Raw genomic sequence first — 14,502 nt, forward strand, 5'->3', positions numbered from 1 at the left:
TAATGTAAAACAACCACCATAATACACGGGATAAAAGCTAGTTTATTTATATAATGGTAGGATCAAGAGATAACTTCTCTTAAATAGATAACTAATTAAGAACTCGTGAAAACTTAGCTTAAAAAAACGTTTCTAGTTTTTTTATTCATTGTTATATGCTGTTATTTTTTTTTACCAAAAAATAAAAGTAAAAATTAAAAGTGCCGGTCACGATATTACATATATGTAATACAACAATAGTGTATATATGTAATACAACAATATTACATATATTTAATATAACAATATTGTTGTATTACATATATGCAATATGTCAAAAATCGCGATCAATTTTTTTAGAAAGGTAACCTTATATATATATGTATTAAAATAAATGCGTTTTAAAAAAATCACGTTTGGGTTGAGTTTTTACTAGTTCTTTATTAGTTCTTTAATTATTTTTATTAAGATGAGTTATCTCTTGATCACACAAGTGATTATAATAATTTTTTTAATAGAGTTTGTGAATGTTTAGTGTTTTAGAAGAAAATGGATGTTTCTAAAAAAAGTTAAGAATCTTATGTGAAACTGATGTAACGGATTATGCATGTGTTGTATCGAAGATGTTCTTAGTTACGTGAACGTCTTTTTTTTCTAAATGTTATTAAGCTTATGTGAATGCTTTTTCTAAATATGTTATAATTTCACTTAAAATACCTAAATAGAAAAATATATAGGCTATAGTGTGTACAAATACTATTCACTTAATTTGAACACCAACCGGTCCTTGCATGCATGCATGCAATTGAAACTTCATACTATCTACAAAGTCGTTTGACTTGACTTACTCCATAAATAATTATTCCATATGCATACAAACAAAAAAAATAAAAAATAAAAAAACAAATAATTAAATATCTACTCTTTACTCATAAGGATTAAGGACCACACTCACCCAACAACCTATTATAAAAGGAGCTCCAATGATACCTAATTCAAACACACAAAACTCAAACATCAATCAAACATGTCCCAGATCGACATTCCCTTAACCTTCACCGTCCGAAGACATGCACCGGAGCTCATTGCTCCAGCTAAACCCACGCCACGAGAGCTTAAACCTCTCTCGGATATTGATGATCAAGACGGGCTTAGGTTTCATATCCCGGTTATTCAATTTTACCGCCACGACCCAAAAATGAATAATAAGAACCCAGCCACTGTGATCCGGGAGGCACTAGCCAAAGTGCTAGTGTTCTACTATCCATTTGCTGGCCGGCTCAAAGAAGGGCCGGCCAGGAAACTGATGGTAGAATGTAATGGCCAGGGTGTGTTGTTTATTGAGGCGGAGGCGGACGTGACGTTGAAACAGTTTGGAGACGCGCTTCAACCGCCGTTTCCGTGTTTGGAAGAACTTCTTTATGATGTTCCTGGATCTGGAAATGTTCTTGACTCACCCTTGTTACTGATTCAGGTAGAATATTATATAACTACATAATATTAAAAGAGTATGCATTTTGGTGACAAAAACATATAACTAATCATGATCCAATAGAAATAGAAATATTTTCCACTATCTGAAAAGATATATCAGGTTTGTGTTATACAGTTTTTTTTTTTTTTCTTCCGCCGGTTCACTGGTGATTGAACCAACGACAAATCGACAATGATTGTTACAAGTTAAATACATGTAGGTGTAATAGTCCTTTTTATACAACATACAGAATAACACTTACGAGTCATTAATATTGAAGGTACATATAGTTGGTAAAGAGAAACATCAATGTTTTATTTATGGTGTTTATCTAAGGCTGAGGGGTGTGGGGGGCGCGAGAGGGGGCGCGAGTGGGGGCGCCAGCCAATAATATTGTGACGTGTGGCAGAGAGAGAAACTTGATAAGATGGGTGCTGGTTGTGGTGCTCGCGCCCCGGGCCCTGGTGTGGAGGGGCGCGAGAGGGGGCGGCGAGCGGTTTATTTTTTTATTTTTTTATAAATGTATTAAAAAAACGTATTATTAAAAAAACAAGAAATTATTTAAAAAAACACACATTAATTAAAAAAACACATTAATATCTAAAAAAAAATTAAAGTACTAAAAAAAACATTATTCTTATTCTTCGGCTTGGTCTTCTTCGATCAACCTCTTCCGGATACGTTCCTTTTGTTTTTCCATCAGCATTTGGTCGACCGGATTTAGGTTACTGAAGTCTCTTGTAAGGAAGTCCAAATCTCTCATTCTTTTTTTTTCCTTTTTGTCATTAGAGACCACCTCCATGGTTTTGTTGAATTTATTGAGGGATTCAACAAGATCGGTGATGTTTACGGCTTCCCCCTCAGCCGGTTTTTTCCCCCTGGCGTCCCTTCCCAATGGCCGCCTCCTCGGCGGTGAAGACGTTTCCTCCCCCGCAACGTTTAGGTCGAATCCAACCCGGCAATCCGACCCGGCGGAAGTGCTGTACGCTCCAGACGAACTAGTTTTAGTCCGTTTCGGCCCTACTTCCGCATCAACGTCCGGCGCCACCAGCTCAACCCACTTAGAACACCTTCTCAACCTCTCCCACACCTTTACATCGTCCCACGTCTTCACCGTCCCATACCTCCGCAGGCACTCCTGCCTCCACTCTTCGACAGTGAAATTATAAACCGCCAAATCGTCACTGCCACTTGGTCTCATACGACCGGCGTTCCTGTTGAACAGATTAGTAAACAAGCCGACAAATTTTCTGATTTCGGTCCACCGACCCGAAATCATATCGGCGTTCCGCTCTGTACTCCCAACGAGCGAATAGAACGTCTCCCTAACCTTTGTCCAAAAGACCTTGCTCTTTTGGTAGTCCGCTGCAAAATGCATAAATAAATTTGTAAGTCATTTAACTTTTTTATTTAACTTTTTTATTAAAAATCATTTTTAAAAACGTTAAAACAATTACCGCAACGCCGATCCTCAGAAATGACTATCCAAGCCCGACACAGGGCTTCCTTCTCATCCGATGACCACGGAGTGGTTTTCCGTTTCGTCCTTTCAGTCGAAGCCGAACCCGACCCGTCCGTTGCAAATTGTTTTTTCCGGTGGACGCGTCTTCTTTGTCCCGCAGCATCACTGTGTGATTCTTGTGTCTCTGGAACAACAAAGTTAGGAGACGGTTGTATGTTGGATGGTTGAAAGCCGGATGTTTCTTGCGGCCCCGTATAAAACATCGTTTGGTCCGGGTGCCGACCTAAATCGTCAATATAATCTGAATCTAGGTTTGGGTACCAATTTCCAGACATGTTTTTAACAAAAAGTTTGAAAGAAATGGGTAATATATAGGAAGTGTTGTATAAAGAAATGGGTAAGTTTGGTTTTTTTTTGAAGTTGTGTTAAGTGTTGTATAAAATGGGTAATATATAGGAATAAAAAAAAAAATTTTTTTTATTAAATAAAGAGCCAACGGCTCATTTTAAACACTCCAACGTCTCTTTCACCATTCCCCAAGTCCCTTTACGTCATACACCTCCCGCGACCCCCCTTGCGCCTGCTTTGTTTTTCGTGCTCGCGCCCCTCTCGCGCCCCGGTGGTGTGGTGCTCGCGCCTGGGGGCGCGAGCGGAGGGGCTCTCGCGCCCTGGCTAAAGCCCCACACCCCTCAGCCTAAATGTGTGGTTGCATAAAGTTGGGTAAATTTATAAAAAAAAAAGGCAAAAATAAACAAATATCTGTTCTAATAATACATCACATCAGTTAAATGTACCCTTTAATAAGTTTATTAAAAATAAGTTTTGAAAAATAGGCATTAGTGAAATTATTATTTTTTCTTTTTATTTATTTTTATTATATTAGCTTGTGTTGTTAATTAACTTTTATTAACAGGTGACACGATTATTATGTGGGGGCTTTATCTTTGCCCTACGATTGAACCACACCATGAGTGACGCACCAGGTCTCGTTCAATTCATGAATACGCTAGGTGAAATGGCTCAAGGTGCATCAAAGCCTTCGACTTTACCTGTGTGGCAAAGGGAGTTGCTTTTTGCACGTGACCCACCACGTGTGACATGCACTCATCACGAGTATGAGAAAGTGGAAGACACCAAGGGCACGATAATCCCACTGGATGACATGGCACACAAATCCTTTTTCTTTGGACCGGCTGAGATGACAGCGTTACGTAGGTTTGTTCCATCATACCTTAAAAAGTGCTCCACCTTTGAGGTGCTAACTGCCTGCCTCTGGCGTTGTCGGACCATCGCGCTCCAGCCCGATCCCGAAGAGGAGATGCGCATCATTTGCATCGTGAATGCGCGCGCCAAATTCAATCCTCCTCTCCCGGTTGGATATTATGGAAATGGATTCGCCTTCCCTGTTGCCATTTCCACAGCTAAGGATCTTTCCACAAAACCACTGGCCCACGCTTTGGAGCTCGTGATGAAAGCTAAATCAGATGTCAATGAAGAATACATGAGATCTATAGCTGACCTAATGGTTACCGAGGGACGACCTCACTTTACCGTGGTTAGAAGCTACCTAGTCTCAGATGTGACTCGTGCTGGATTTGATGTGGTTGACTTTGGGTGGGGGAAGGCGGTGTATGGTGGACCCGCCAAAGGTGGGGTTGGTGCTATCCCTGGTGTTGCTAGTTTCTATATACCTTTTACAAACCATAAGGGCGAGTCTGTAATCGTGGTGCCCATATGTTTGCCAAGTGCATCTATGGAGACGTTTGTCAACGAGCTAAATAGCATGCTGGCAAATGACAACGCTCGAGTATACCAAAATCAAAATTTGCACTTTATTTCTCGACTTTAGATATTTCAATATGCAACATATAGTGATCGTATGCCTCTATATTTTTGTTGTATTGTACGTTTTTCTAAAGCATGTTTGTGGCAAAAATAAACGAGTTACTTTTTTTTTATGATCCATTAATGACTCGTGACGTTTGGTTCAATCTAAGGCCCATTTTTTACTTTAAGGCCCGTTTGTCAAAGCCTAATTTATAAGAAAAAAAATGATTTTTTAGGAACGAAAGTAGTTGCTCTTAAGAAAACATGTCATGTAAGTTTTAAAGTAGCTTTTCAAAACCATGACTAATTTATAAGAAATTCGAATGAAATTCAATTATGTTTGTAAACGAACCGAATAGACACGAACGAGAGCATGTTCGAGATTGTTCATTTAACGTTAAACAAACCTGAACATATAATTGAACACTTTTTTTTTGTCTATGCTTGTTCATTAATAAAATGGACATGTTCGTGTTCGTTTATGTTTGATACATTTCATGAAGAACATACACAATTAAACAAACAAACTTAAATGAGTATAAATGAACATTCAAATTTCACTATGTAGAGTTTTCTTTACTTGTACTGTTAAAAGGATATTTGTGTTTAGCAAGTATTGCATATTATTATAGATTTTATAAATAAATTATTTTTCTAATATATAGATAGAAATATCGAAGGACGTCAAGGCTAGTAAAACATTAGAATTCCGACCTTAAAATATTTTATATTAGATTTTATCTCCCGTATTACGAGGTTGTTTTACATTATTCGTTTTTAATATTTATATATGTATATTTGGATTTTAATTTTATTTATTGTAGGAAAGTTGATAATTAATATACTTGAGATTTGACGATAAAATAGTTTCACATATAAATGATATGTTATAATCCCGTTTAAAGGCTATCTGGGTTTGGCGATACCCATTACCCGCTTATTTTCTTTATTATAAAATTGTTTCTTAATTATAAATAATATTTTTTTTATAAATAACATAGAATATTAATTTTTAGTATATCCCTATTTTATTTTATGTTATAACCCGTTTATGAGATTATTTTATGAGCTATCTGGATTTGGTGAGACATTTACCCGTGAATTCGGGTCAAATGCGTGAGAAACTTTCATTTACAAAATAAAGCAATCTGATGCTTGAAGAATGGTTGTTTTACATTTTTGGTTTTTTAATATTTATTTTTTGAATTTTAATTTTCATTATTGTAAGAAAGTTAATAATATACTTAGGGTTTGATGATGAAAGGGTTTCATAAATAAATGATATGTTATAACCCGTTTAAAATCATCTGGATTTGGTGACACATGACCCGCTTATGTATTTTACTATAAAATTGTTTATTAATTATAAATAATTTTTGAATTGGATATTAAATTTTAGTATATCCCTATTTTATAGAGTTATCTGGTTTTGCTAAGACCCATACCCATGAATTTGGGTTAAATCAATGAGAGGCCTCCATTTAAAAATCAAGCAATCTGGTGGCTTCCATAAAAGATGGGAGCGACCACATCACGACACGTAGGATTTTAGAGGTTTCGTTTATGTATATTAATTATAGATAGATACCTAATCACGATTGAAGATATAAGGTTAATATAAGTTACAAAGATAGATATTTATTTATTTTGTTTATATGAAGAGTCTTTCAATTTAGTGATGCGATATTAAAGTTATCAAATAAACTTGTTTAAAATACATAATAGTTGGAGAAAATTACATTTTTTGTCTTTTTGAATTAGCAAAATTATGGAATGAATCTTTTTATTTATTCTTTATTTGCATGTTTGGCTCGGCTTTAGTCCTTTACATTAACGAATGTTAAGTTTTTCAGTTAATCATGTGGATTGCACATGAGAGCATTTTAGTCCTTTTACCCATTGAAGGGCTATTTATATAACTAACCTAAATATTTGGTTCTTGATTAAAAATGGATTTGATTTTTTTTATTTAAAAAGATTCATCGTTTCCCAAATCCAACATCTCCACAACCGATTGAATCTAATGTCTCCAGTTCTCCACTACCCAGTTGATTTGCTAGAGTTCCTCTTTGTTAATTGATCAAAACTATTAGTTTCACCACCCACCATATTCTCCTCTATCTCCAAGAACTACCTATCTAAACTACCTATCTTGCAACCATCATCATGCATCACTGCCTCCTTCAGTTAAAAATTGTTCCACTAAAAACCTAGATATGGAAAAAAGGATTCATCCAGATCTGTCGATGGTGGAGCTTTGAAGTTGAAAAATGATTTGGTCAGAGAGATAGAATTAGAAAACGACATGGCAGACAGTTCAGGTCTGAACCACCTTGGGTGTAGCATCGAGCGGCTAACGATACCAGAGAAGCTGCAGGTTGATGATGTTACTCGAAAAGTTGCAGATTGACTTTTTAGGGTTACACGAGCGTGGGTTGTGGTGATCGATTGAGACAAATTTAGCTTCTGTGGTGATGGTTCGTAATCTTCATCTTCATGCTAAGAGCTATGACGATGGTGGTAATGGTATTATAATGTTATTTGTGGTGGCTACAACATTATATTGTATATATATTTTTAATTTATTTAATATTTTTTAGTTTCGTTTAATACCATTTAATTAGTTTTTGATCATAAAGTAGAAGACCAAATCAGTTATATACATAAATAGTCCTTCAATGGATAAAAAAAACTAAAATGTCCTCATGTGCAATGCAAATGAGATAATTGAAAAACTTAACATCTGTTAGTATAAAGAACTAAAATTGAGCAAAACATGCAAATAAAAGATAAAAAATGAAATTCATTTTAAAAAAGAACCAATTTCATAATTTTGCTAATTCGAAAAGAAAAAAAAAATCTAGTTTGTTCTAATAGTTGTGAATTTCTTTATCCTATATTATTTAAACATTTTGTGCGGCTAGTTGTTTCATTGTGGGTTAAAGACTTGAACTAGTTGGTGTAATCATTGGGCTAAACGGTTGCTGGATTACAACTTGTAGTTAGGCTTAAGGCTATAGACCCATGGTGATGGTCGCATGTATATGTGTTTTTAAGTACAGAGGTATGAGGATTGTAAGGAATGAATCGGTGGACACTTTTAAATAGCTTCAAAAGAGTCTTCAATGTAGTCTTGTTCATCATCTTGTTCGATCTAGTCACCATCATGGTCTCAATCTCTATCTCTATCTGGCTTTATTCGATACTTAAAATATTTTAGTATCGATGAGAATCAATGGTTAATTATACAATCATATGTTGGTGTGCAATCTCACCTATCAAGATAGTGTTCAGTAACGATGGAGCATGCAGTTCCAAGATTGAAGCTTGGTTCACAAGGTCTTGTTGTTTCAGCACAAGGGTTGGGTTGTATGAGTATGTCCGGATCAGGGTTCTTTGGACCACCCAAACCCGAACCCGACATGATCAACCTCATTCGCCATGCCATCGACTCTGGCATTACCTTCCTAGACACCTCGGACTTCTATGGGCATAATACCAATGAAATCCTCATTGGCAAGGTAATTTGCAACCACTACTAGAAAAATATATAGGTCGATGATTTTGTCACGACTATCAGATCATGGCTTTTGTCGGTGACCGGTCAATGAACTCTTACATATTTACTGATTAGGCTTGTTAGTTGATTTTTATTTAGAATTACTGTAATATTGTAGGCTTTGAAAGATGGATATAGAGAGAAAGCTCAAATTGCTACAAAATTTGGTTACCGGCCTATAGATGGAAAGGTCGAGGTGTGTGGTGACCCGGTTTATGTCCGATCAGCTTGTGAAGCTAGCTTGACGAGACTTGATATTGATTGTATTGATCTGTATTATGTTCATCGGATCGACACGAGTATCCCAATAGAAATCACGGTTTGTCCTCTTACTTCCATTTGATTAACGAAATGAAGGGAAAAATATTAAAAGATAAATAAAGGAAAGAGAAGAAAGGAAAGTATGTTGGAAAAAGAATTGAAGGAAAGGAAAATATATTGTTTTAACTTTGTGATTTGAAGTTTGAAAAACAAAAAAATACGTTAATGAATTTTTCAAAAAGTTTGTATTTTATTCTTTCTCAAAATCCTTTCCTGATTTTATTCTTTCAGAAAGTTATGAGGGAAAAATATTAAAAAGTTATCATTTTTTTTTCTTTCTATTTTCTTAATTCCTTACATTAAAAGCTCAAAGAACACAAATATTTTCGAGTTTCCTCTTGTTTCTTTTCATTTCTCTCCTTAAAAGATTCGTGAACACAGTATAAGGGGGTATTTGAGATTCCTTACTCCTTATAACTTTTCATTAAGTTAATAAGTTACAAAAGTATAACTTATGAAACTTTTCCTCTCACAATATAAACAACCTCAAACACCTTATTACTTTTCAAAGTTAATAAGCTACAAGTTAGTGAAAATAAGTAATCCCAAACACCCCCTAAGTTCTATAAATATTTCATAAATTCGCATATGCTAAGAGGGTTGATTAGTTCTCCACACAAAGAGGGTTTTATGCAATGTTCGACATTCTAGAGTATGTGTTCTGGTTGTGATTTTGTGTTTTTGTCCGAGTGTTAGTGTCTTTACCTTTTGAATAATTAACGCTTGTATGCACATCTAACAAACTGAAATATAAAAAGATGAGAGAGCTCAAGAAATTGATAGAAGAAGGAAAAGTAAAGTATATAGGATTATCTGAAGCATGCGCTTCAACAATTAGAAGGGCTCATGCTGTTCATCTCATAACAACAGTACAAAATGAATGGTCATTCTGGGCGAGAGATTTAGAGGATGAAATCATACCTACTTGCAGGTTCTTTTATCTTTTCTCTCCGACAATCTAGAGTATGCAATAGCGTGATAATGATAGTGATAATGATAATGATAATGATGATAGTTGGTATGCTATGGTCTATTTTGCAGAGAACTTGGCGTCGGGATTGTTTCATATAGTCCCATTGGTAAGGGATTCTTAGCTCAAGGTCCTAAACTTCTTGAGAACCTGTCAGAGATAGACGGCAGAAAGGTATGCTCGCCCTCTCCAATCCGAACATTTAAGATTTTCTTGCCAAGTTCGTGGTTGTTTTTGATCCCTAAATTGGGGTTTGATACAACTCATTTGTTTTATTAATAATGTTTTACAAACGATTTTCAACTTTGATGATTTAATGAAACTTATCGCAGAGAATGCCGAGGTTAATTAATGTGGAGCACAATAAGATCATATTTGAACAAGTTAGTGAGATGGCTACAAGGAAAGGGTGCACCGCGGCTCAACTAGCATTGGCCTGGGTGCACCACCAAGGAACCGATGTAGTTCCAATACCAGGAACCACAAAGCTTGTGAACTTGCATCAAAACATTGGAGCTTTGTCCATAAATCTAACTCCAGAAGAGATTGCAAAACTTGAATCATTTGCTTTTGATGTCATAGTAAAGGGGGAAAGGCACGTGTCCATGCAAAGAACTTGGATATATTCAGAGACACCTCCATTGTCATCTTGGGAAGGTAATTAAATTGTAGTATAGACTAGATAAGAAAGTGTGTCCATGACTCCATGATATTGACACTCTTATCATTTATGATCTCTTGTAATTCTTGTTACCATATCTTGTTTTAGAAACATTTGATGACTTGAAAATAATCCATGCATCTTGGAAAAAAGCTCACACTCTCTCGTTCTTTTTATTGATCGTCAATAATTTGTTTTCAAACGTAATCCTAAACATAACAGTCAACGTTGGTCCATCGGTCGTTGATTACCATCAATCGTTGGTTACCATTAGTCCCTGATACCTTACCTACGTGTAACACACTAACACCCACATTAAATAAAACTAATTTTATAAAATAAACTAGACGGGTGCCAGTGTCATGCAGCAGGAAACGCAGATAATAATTTTACATGTGCTTATTGTTTGGTTTGAAACCGTAAAACCGTTTAGACTGGTCATTAGTTTGATTTCACAGTTGATTTTTTTCCTTTAACTTTTGGCCAGTCGTTTCCAATTTTCAAAGGTCCTGTCTTGGTTTTCGATGACAAAAAACCGTTAATAATGGTTTGGCTCACGGTTTAATTTAAAATCATCAAAACCAGACCATAAACACCCATACGTAAAATATTATTTTTTTAACTGAAAAAACTATAACAGTATCATACACAAATTGAAGATAAAAATATGCTCGTTTTTATGTTGTACTTTTTTTTAAAAAAAATATTAAAATATGAAAAGGTTATTAATGTTTAAAAATTATGGTGATAATTGAATTAAAATAAGATATATGTAAAAGATTAAGAGTAAGACCATCCTTAGTGGGCAAGTTATCCACGCTTTTTGAGGCCAAAACTTCGGGGAACAACGCTCCCCTGGCATTTTGGGATGATTTTTTGGTACCGGTGTTTTGTACATAACGTTGGTGTAGCACGAGTTTTGAGGGTCTTGTGAGAGAGAGGTAGAGAGAGGTAGAGAGAGGGGGAGGAGAGAGGCGTTTTGGGGACATTTTCCCACCAAAACCACTTTTTGCAAAATGCATCAAAAGCTGACTAGGAGAAAATGGCATAAAATGTCTGGGTATGTCTAGTTTTGACTACGTATGGTCTAATAGTTGTAAATATTGTTTAAATTTGCAAATGCTGATTATAGTTGAGAAGGCAATATGGTAACTACATTAAATAAATGTGAGTTTTAATGTGAGAATAACTTTTTTTGCTTCCATTCAATGTTGTATCATGCAATATTACTTGTAAATCCGTTAATATAAAGTGCCTTAATTTGCCCCTCTTTTATGTATCTACATATTCTAATAAAGTAAAATAAATATGGACACTTGTCATGTTTTGGTTAATTCTCACAATATTCTCCCTCCAAAACTAATTAACCCTAATATATGTAATAAATCAATAATTATTCACTTTCCTTTTACACTATATTTATATAATATCTATATATTTTTATAAATATAAATATTAACATATTATTTTACTACATATTACAAAATACTTGGGTGAATTTCAAAAATTAACAACAAATCATGTTTCTCAAATGAAAGTTGTTTCTGGTTTTTTATGGAACTTAAATTTGATATTATGGGTCAAAAGTTGGTAAATAGATTATTTGGTACAAATTAACTACATTTAGGTCAAAATTTGTTACGGGACAAAAGTGAAAATTTTGAGTATTTTTAAAAGTTTGAGAATGCAAAATAGATTTATCGTCAAATTTGTTATGGGTTCAAAGTGTTGACTTTGAAATGTCAAAATTATGAAAGTTAGAATTTTTAAACATGATTCGAGTTTAAAATTTATTTTTAAGGGCATTTTTTAAAATAATCAAAAGGTTCGGGATTTGGCAAACTCACTATTTTTCCCTCAACTATTAAAATGTAAGAAAAGACTGCGAGACATACCACCCCCATGCCTATTAATGCTTCTAACTTATATCAATTTTGAAATATTTATGTTAACATTAATTTTTCCTTCAATGGTGATCAGAACGTTGTATGAGAAGCATGTCATGGAAAAGTGGAAAACTATGCTCAAATGAAACAAAATATTCACAAAATTGGATGGGTTAACATGTTATTTTTTATGTTGTCATTATGACAAAGTCGAGAAGCCCTCTGAAACTAATCAAAATCTTTTTCATAGTGTAGCTCAGAAAAACATAGCTCTTGAAGAACATCCATTGTTACAATTTAATGTTCTACTTTCTTTTAATTAGTGGTAAATTGATAAATATATCAATAAAGGTAACGCTCCTTTTGTATTTAGACTGAATGGTTAGAACTACTATCGTATGAGAAGCTTTATTTTCGAAATTGGTTCATAACCAAAAGTCTTTCAATTATACATATATGGCACCGAGAATGAAATTTTCAATAGAAAGAAATATTCTTGGATATGTTTTTGCACGAGCATCATTTAAAAAAGTAATTTTGTGATATAAATAAAATTAATTTATGTACACAATGTATAAATACAAGCATAGATGTAATACATTTTTTTTCATATACGCTATGTAATTATTTGTTTTATTTATAATTTTATAATTTAAATTATCCCGTGTGTGACACGGGCTCTAAAACTAATTATATATAATATATACAAAAAAATGATCTCATTTCTTTTCTTCTACAAACACATTGGATGTACGTAAGTGTGTGATAAAAAGATTGTATTATAGCTACATTATAATACATTGTTCACAAGTGCCAGGGGTTTGACTATTCGTAACCACACATTTGAAAATTCAGAATAACCCATAACAATAGAGGGTTACAATAAAAACGCATGGCAGAACTTGATTAATTGGTTTGTCTCCTTTAATCTGTTGAACCCACAGCAACAACCACTAGAGACCAGTTATATGTCTTGAAATAGAAACCTGCAGTGATGAAAATTTTAGGTTAAGAAATTTAAAAAAGATTTATTTTTCAGATAATTTTGTCCAAATATGTATCATGTTGAGTAATAATAGTTTAATGGACCATGAAATTACAAACAACTAACCTGTCTCAACCACCGAAAAGCCCATATCTCCGCATGCATTCATTTGGAGTCATGTTTATTTCCTCTCTATTATCGTTACCACATATGCCACTTGGAGCTAAAAAGGGGACAACTGCTAGCAGGTTGTTCTCCACAGAGCTCTTCTTATGTTCCTCGATGTTGATTTTCAACCAACCCATAGCCACCATCAACTTCTCCAGATCTTCTTGTCCTTGGCACTCTATTGGAGCTTTCCACGAATGATTGTTTCTGCCTTTTGCCTCAATTTTTGAAAGTTCTTCACTTTTCTTCTTTTCAATCTCTAGCTGATTTATTGAATGACTGAGTTGCGTATTGAACTCATACACACTAGCATTACGATGTACATTGATAAGTTGGGTGGTGCTGGAATATGGTTCTGGGCTCTGTGCAAGGAAACGGTCAAGAATACTCTCAACAGAAGGGTGCCCAAAACTGTATGCATTCTTGCGTGGAGAAAAGGCTATGATAGACATTTCCACCCCGCACAAGATGCAGAGTTCACTTGCTTTCTTGAACAAGCCAGAACGGCGTTTGGAGAAGGTAACCATCAAGTTTCTCTCCTTCTTCATTTTTTCCATTCGGATCTTTTGGCGATCTTTGGTCTTTTTAAGCCTCATTGTGGTTGTTGTAACAAAAGTTATCTGGGGTTTAATTTGATTGATTTGAGGAAATGTGTACCAACTTGTATGATACTTATATGCCTCACCTTAGCTTACAAATTACACCATGTGTTGTATACACTATTAATGACAGTAATTTCATTCCCATAATGAAAATTCTTTTTCCTTATTTCCATATGAATCATGATTAATGCTTTATAACTTTCCTTATGAATATTCAAGTGCAAAATTTTTGGTCAACATTAGATATTTCTCCATACTATGTTTTCGAGTCAAAAAATCCATGGAGTGAGCACATATGCTAATTAATTAAATACGTATATGGTTCATGGGCATGTTCGTCTGTTATACATTTTTCTATATATAACGCTAAGAAATAAATGATTAAGTCATGATTACTTTAAATCAATACGATACATGTCAAATACATTAAAATTTACAATTTGAGATTCGAACGTGTCAATTTTATGAAAGAAAGAATGGTGAAAGTAGAGCATACAAATAAATTGTTGAAGTTTTAATAATATAAAATTTAAGCACAATAAAATAATTTAATTTTAGTTACATGGTTTATGGTATTGAACTACGGGTGAGCAGGAAACCGAATTAAC

At 34.5% G+C, this 14,502-nt stretch overlaps 2 protein-coding genes and 1 pseudogene across 3 annotated transcripts; 2 read left to right on the forward strand and 1 right to left on the reverse strand.

Moving 5' to 3' along the window:
* The first annotated feature begins 990 nt into the window (after positions 1-990).
* On the forward strand, positions 991-4,764 carry LOC143555527 (benzyl alcohol O-benzoyltransferase-like). The gene is made up of 2 exons (XM_077045063.1): positions 991-1,453; positions 3,829-4,764. Exons 1-2 carry the CDS (start codon positions 1,007-1,009, stop codon positions 4,762-4,764), a joined length of 1,383 nt encoding a protein of 460 aa, XP_076901178.1. The 5' UTR covers positions 991-1,006.
* Positions 4,765-8,041: 3,277 nt separating this feature from the next.
* LOC143555529 (putative aldo-keto reductase 5) lies at positions 8,042-10,257 on the forward strand. 2 transcript variants are annotated; one of them, XM_077045067.1, is made up of 5 exons: positions 8,042-8,263; positions 8,420-8,620; positions 9,381-9,553; positions 9,664-9,766; positions 9,925-10,257. In XM_077045067.1, the coding sequence occupies exons 1-5, from the start codon at positions 8,042-8,044 to the stop codon at positions 10,255-10,257; spliced, it is 1,032 nt and encodes a 343-aa protein (XP_076901182.1). The 2 variants fall into 2 exon arrangements, with proteins under 2 accessions (XP_076901182.1, XP_076901183.1); XM_077045068.1 differs by having other exon boundaries at positions 9,664-9,715.
* A 2,998-nt stretch (positions 10,258-13,255) lies between these two features.
* LOC143555535 (agamous-like MADS-box protein AGL62 pseudogene) lies at positions 13,256-13,888 on the reverse strand (annotated as a pseudogene).
* Between the last annotated feature and the right edge of the window lie 614 nt (positions 13,889-14,502).

The sequence above is a fragment of the Bidens hawaiensis genome, unplaced genomic scaffold (assembly GCF_021521415.1).
Source record: "Bidens hawaiensis isolate Kalapana, Puna unplaced genomic scaffold, B.hawaiensis_p1.1 tig00018140_1, whole genome shotgun sequence".
Classification (NCBI taxonomy): domain Eukaryota; kingdom Viridiplantae; phylum Streptophyta; class Magnoliopsida; order Asterales; family Asteraceae; genus Bidens; species Bidens hawaiensis.

Coding starts and splice junctions, on each gene's coding strand:
- LOC143555527 (XM_077045063.1), top strand. CDS start 1,007: ATGTCCCAGATCGACATTCCCTTAACCTTCACCGTCCGAAGACATGCA. Junction 1,454..3,828: donor CACCCTTGTTACTGATTCAG/GTAGAATATTAT, acceptor TTTTATTAACAG/GTGACACGATTATTATGTGG.
- LOC143555529 (XM_077045067.1), top strand. CDS start 8,042: ATGGAGCATGCAGTTCCAAGATTGAAGCTTGGTTCACAAGGTCTTGTT. Junction 8,264..8,419: donor ATGAAATCCTCATTGGCAAG/GTAATTTGCAAC, acceptor GTAATATTGTAG/GCTTTGAAAGATGGATATAG. Junction 9,554..9,663: donor GAAATCATACCTACTTGCAG/GTTCTTTTATCT, acceptor TCTATTTTGCAG/AGAACTTGGCGTCGGGATTG.